Here is a 6,000-nt window from a genome sequence, read left to right on the forward strand (position 1 = left end):
CGGGACGATAAGTCACATGAAACCATAAGCGTCACTTCAAGCACGTCGTCAGTTCTTGTCGTGTGGCCGATAAACAATTTCACTGGTAATTTCATGGCATTAATGGAAATAATTATTAACAAAATTATAACAGAAAAGCAATAGCCTTACTTACTATATATTGTGTATCGCTAAATATTTGAAACAAACTATCCATCCACTCTCTTCCGCTTATTCTTGTCAGGGGGCTGAAGCCAATCCCAGCGGGAGGCAGGGTGCACCTTGGACAGGTCACCAGTCTGACGCAGGGCTAACACATAAACAGACCACTCATAGTGACACCCGTGGGTTCTTTAGAGTTACCAATTAACCTAACCTGACTAACTGTGTGTCTTTGGAGACGAACACTTTGTTTAAAAAACAAAACAAAAACAGAGGATAAAATTAATATCCAGTGAGAAGAATTCAGTTTGTAGTTTTTATACATTTACTATGAATCAGACATCAACTGATATAATCCAAGTTACATGTAGAGCTGAAAAGATTTTTGTGTTAATCAGCAAGTCAACAACCCCGTTTCTGAAAGTCGGGACGGTGTGTAACATATAAATCAAAACGATGAAATCATTTGAAAATGCTTAAAAAAGTACAGGTGTAATTCAAACAGCAGAGTTATTAGTAAGTTGATCCCAGACGTAAAGATCCAGAGGGATTCACTACACTGAAAACCTGCATGAGCAAACAGTCCAACAATTATACTGAAGTAAAACAGTTTATGGATTTCATCATCTATGGTACATAATGTCATTAAAAAGATTCAGAGGATCTAAAGACAAAGCTGAGAGCAGCTTGAATGGCTTTCACGTTCAGGCCCTAAAGAAGCACTGCACTTAAAAAAATCCACCTTATCACGTCCTCGCAGGTGGGCAACCTCAACGAGACCTTCCACGAGCCATTATTAGCATCTACATGTTTTTAAAAGAGATTGATCGTGAATCCAAATTCATGATTTTCCTATTCATCATCCTCCCGCTGCTATGCGAGCTTACATTCTCCGTTTGTGTTTGTTTGTTGTATGTCACGTTCAGCTGCTGTCGCCTATGCATCACTTAACTGTTACCAAAATGAGTATTTACAACACAATTTTCTTCAAGTCAACACTAAATATGGAAACAAGAACAAAACACGCTCCAAAAACAGGACCATCAGCTTTTAGAAATTATGGATACAGTGTCATCCATCTTAATATGGGTGATGGTTCATGTGGTGAATTCTTTTTTTAATTGTTCTCCCAAATCTCAGCAATCAAGGGACAAAACTTAATTCTGTCACACAAAATACTATTTATGTTTTTTTAGAGGTCGGGTTTGTCACCAATGACGTCTTAACGCCCATTTATACCATTTAACAGTCCTCTTGCTAATGGTTGCAATCCTCCAAAGTGACGTCACATCCACCAGCAGCAGATGTGCTTTAGTGTTGTGTTGCCTGCTCGTGCACCTCTGGGATTTTGTAACCTTGTGTGGGTGATGTGGCTGGCATGGGCTAAAGACGCGAGTGTACACTCACCCCAGCTTTACGACCATTTTAGTGATATTTCTGCAGGAGCTCAGATATTCCCAACTTAGAGACGTCGCAACTGTTTGAAAACGAGAAGCAGTCAGAGAGAAACCTCGGCCTGGACAGCTCACTCTCTGCTCAGTGTTTACTTTAAAGCAACAGTGTTGTATTTTCTGTATATTCATTTTGGTGTTTTGTGGTCTTTTTAAACGTACAGCAAAAAACGTGTGCAACGTGCAGGCTTTTGTTCAAACATTTTACTGTACTCGACATTATTTTTTAATGTATTATTTATTTATGGATGCATGTGTAGCATTAATTTTATTGTAAAGCATGTTCATTTAAATGTTTAGTCATGAATATTATGTAAAAAAGAAGTTTTTTCCAAAATTATTTTATTTTATTCTAGAACGTTACACATGTATTTAAACTGTTATAACCTGTTACTGTAATGTACATTACAAAGTCATAAAATATATAGTCATTATTAAAATCCTTATATATCCCTGATGTCAGTACCAACAATGGCCAAAAGAAACATATTTTAAATAGTTCTATGCAGCACTATTATGAGCTTGGTAGAGGTTAGAAAACTTTCTTTATGTTCACAATACACACCAAACTTATAAGAATCATGGTTTCTGATTTATATGGATTTTTGTCTGTTTTTGATCAATAAATCATTAAGATGACATCAAAGACCTCATTTCTGGTTTAAGTTTCTTCTACTGTACCAGCACTAATGCAGAGGTTCGCCTTACTTAACTGCAGCGAGTACGCACATCCTCAGTTGTAGATCATGTCGATGCTTTCGTTCAACACGACCAACACGGCAACCATAACAACATCATTTAGGTGTCACAGAGTTAATGACAAAATATGCAGTTTTTATATCTTCCAGGTGAAGTTTGCTTGTTTGAGGAAGATGATGCCCAACCACATTACTCATTGTCCTAGAGCATGGCTCTGGGTGCCACACTGACCTGCAGTCCAGTCGAAATGAACATTTGGGCCAAAATATATGATAAATATATGCAGGCCCCAAATTCTGTGACAAACTAAGATCGCTTTACTTTCCTCTAGTTCATATATTTAATTATGAATCCCTTAGGAACAATATTGCTGACACTGTCAGTCAATCACAGATAAATTACAATGTGCGAAACAAAGTCGTGCATGCACATGTACACTGTCTCCATAAGACAATGACTCAATTGAATCTAAGAGCTGAATGTGAACTCATCATAAAAACTGCTGATGTTCTGTTTTAAGGTGAAAAGTGACTGCAGAAATGTGTGCGTTAGTGCATGCAGAAACAATATGAGGAAAATAATCCTGCTTCCTGATGGGAATATCTGAAAATGCTGCTGGGGTCAAAGATTTCATTTGTGACACTTTGGAAACAAAAGCATTGTCATGATCAGCAGACTGTTCAACAATGAGAGCGCTTGTGTTCCTGCAGATAAACACAATACACCTTAATTACCATGAAGATGATGATCAGCCAGGCCCTCGTTTCTCATATTTACTGCATCATATGAACACATGTTAGAACAGGTAAGGAGAGAAAAGTTCATCTCTTATAGTTTTTATCAAAGTCCAAAACATAAACCGAACCGACACCAGTGATATTAATGCTTTGGTTACTGATATGAAAACTGCAACAAATTCCGCTTTGGGACATTTACCGAAATATGAACTACTTTCTTTGTCATGAATCTGTCATCACTTCCATGAATCATTTAAGTCATAAATCAGTGTGTCACGCACATTCTCCAAACTTCAGAGGAGAATGTCCAGGCCGACATCTGTACAGATGTTTTCTGCCCAGGAGCCCAGAGACCGTGATACACGCCTCACAATGGAGATGCTGAAACAGACATGTGTCTTCAAAACAAGAGGTGATGTGAAAAGCGGAGAACTGATCGCGTCCATTGTTGTTTCTATAAAAGACGAGCTGAGCACAGACACAAAATGTAGCGATAAAAACAAACGTCAGTCATCTTCCTATGAATATGATTGAATTCACGAAGATGACGCTGTGTACCAACACTTAGTGACCGTTAGTGGAAAAGTGTGAGCCCCGGTGGTCAGCAGCGGACAGTCTGCTGGAAAATCCTCACAACAGTTTAGAAACTTGACAAATCTGCAGTTTTCCTTCAAAACGAGGTGCGTAGTGCTTAAACACCCGAACAAACCCACTGATGTGGGTTTTCCACGGCCGCAAACTGTGAGCAGACATCATCTCAGTGGGAAGCGGCGGTCTGAGCTGCTGCAGGAGACATTTCACATCTGTTTTCTGGGTTTTTTTGAACAACAGGCTCGAAAAAGGGAAACGGTACTCACCGATACTCCGGAAACTCTCTGACAAAGTTCTCCTCAACTTTTTCATTTTGCCCATTTTCTCCGGGGGCTGAGAGGCTGGCATCAGGTCGCACATTATTATCTTTTTCTCTCTCTCCCACCGACTTTGGCAGCGGGCTGGCTGTGGGGCTTCAAGCGGAGAAGGAGGAGGAGGAGGAGGAGGAGGACCGGTGCTCAGGCAGCCCTGCGGGGCTTCTTCAGCCCAGCTGCAACGCGCTGGCAAACACAGGAAACGGAGCCTGAGCGGCTCTCACTGCTCTCATCAACTAGTGAGAACAAATGCCTTCTTGAGACTGACTCAAGAATGCGGCTCCATTTCCACAAGAGGCACAAAAAGTCCGCGCTGGAGCATCCAAAGTGGCAAGCGTGCGTAATTGTCTGCGCACTGGCACAGTGAGCAAACGGAGCTCCTCTTCTCACTTCTTTTTCTTCCCTCCGCGTCCCGCTCGCTCCCAGCTCCGCCACAGTCTACATGTCATTTTTTTGGGATTCTCTCTCCGGTTTCGACCCTTCAGACCCCGCCCGGGATGCGGAGATTGGAAGGTTCCCGGGGAACACCGGCTTTTCATTGGTCTCAGAGAGTGGCTGTCAAGCATCCAGCCCCGCCCTCCAGTGTGTTGCAGGAGGAGGAATATTTGTAGAGTACCGGGCTGCTCTCCGCGCTCCAGCTTGAGACTGCTGCCCTCTACAAGACCCAGGCTCTGAGCGCGGGTCGAGGTGCCCGCCCCGCAAAGCATCGGCTTCATCGGGCTTCTTCTACACCTCAGCCTGGAATATCACAGCCGCAGATGATGAAGACCGAGTTTGTCTAACTGAGAAAATCAGTGCACACAAATCACCGAGTTTGGTACACGTGTGTTCTTTTGCACTTCGTGCATCATTCCTGTATAACATCATAATAAAAAATCTATAGCTGCGTCACCTATGCTGTCATCATTATACCACGAAACCATGTCCTCTCTGCAAGCTTTTGTTTTACAAGGACTGAGCTGCTGCTTCTTCTGTCGTCTTCTCCCTTTAGGGGTCGCCACTGCGGATCATCTGCCTCCATCTCACGCTATCCCAGCATCCTCCTCTGCCACACCAACCCATGCCCTAGAAACTGAGCACTTTATAATAGTCAGCAGTCCACTTCAGCCACAATGAAACTCGCAACAGAGCATGGTTGAGAGTAAAGCGGGCTGTGGGATTAAAGATACCAGAGCTATTCAGGTCCTGCATCAGTAATCTAAATCCTGCAGCAGTGAGCTCCACACTGTCATGTGTCTTCATGTGCTGCTCAGACCTGATCATGTCTGTACTGCAGAGACTCACAGCAACCATGTGAGCGGGTCAATGGTCTTTAGGTGTGCCATAACACATGGCAGTGTTTGGATCTGCAATCATCTCAGGAATGCACCAGGCTTGAGTGTTTTCATACTGCGGTCTCATTACTTTAACTGGGGCACAGCAATAATGGAAACAAATGTATGGCTTCATTAGTTTAAACTGGTGCTTGATTGTTGTGTGTTTGTTGGCAGCGTGCACACCTCTCTGCTGCCCTACAAAAGCAGAACATGTCGGATTAGAAGTGAGTTAAGACCAGAGAATTCACATCTTAGCTTTCAGTAGAAATGATTTTAAGGAACAGGGTACAGAATGGGAGTACTGTTATTTAGGACACTTTCTACAGGCACTGAAAACAACTAGAAACCAGTGCACTGTGAAAGCAGAAGTGCTACTCTGACAGTCCAGAGTTCATCTCTGATGATGTCAGAGCGCAGATATGTATCAATGAGATTCTTTTCTGGGACAGGAAACACTAAATTGCATTCCTTATGCAAAAATTTTAAATGTTGTCACACTTATCAAACCAATCACATACCACCATCTGTTTATAGGCAATTTGTAACTGTAATTTGTAATCCATAATTTTTGATGTGTAATTTGGAAACCAAGTGGCAACCCCTGAAGTCAAAAGTGAAACCATAGCAGAAGTGACAAAACTCCAGTTCCTCTGTTGGCCTCTGACTCCACAAAGGCAGGTCAGTCCCCACAGACCTGTACATAACAATGTCCAGCGTTTGTGCCTTTCTGAGTATTTGCAGTGGAATCATC

The 6,000-nt window shown here is 42.3% G+C and overlaps 1 protein-coding gene across 1 annotated transcript in view; it reads right to left on the reverse strand.

Annotated features, from left to right (window-relative positions):
• cdk14 (cyclin dependent kinase 14) overlaps positions 1-4,361 on the reverse strand; it is a 224,447-nt gene extending 220,086 nt beyond the window's left edge. Inside the window, exon 1 of the mRNA XM_063486668.1 lies at positions 3,886-4,361. Coding sequence (XP_063342738.1) covers positions 3,886-3,979 — 94 coding nt within the window. The 5' untranslated portion in view covers positions 3,980-4,361. The remainder of the gene's footprint in view (positions 1-3,885) is intronic.
• Between the last annotated feature and the right edge of the window lie 1,639 nt (positions 4,362-6,000).

Source organism: Pelmatolapia mariae, linkage group LG10_11, assembly GCF_036321145.2.
Source record: "Pelmatolapia mariae isolate MD_Pm_ZW linkage group LG10_11, Pm_UMD_F_2, whole genome shotgun sequence".
Classification (NCBI taxonomy): domain Eukaryota; kingdom Metazoa; phylum Chordata; class Actinopteri; order Cichliformes; family Cichlidae; genus Pelmatolapia; species Pelmatolapia mariae.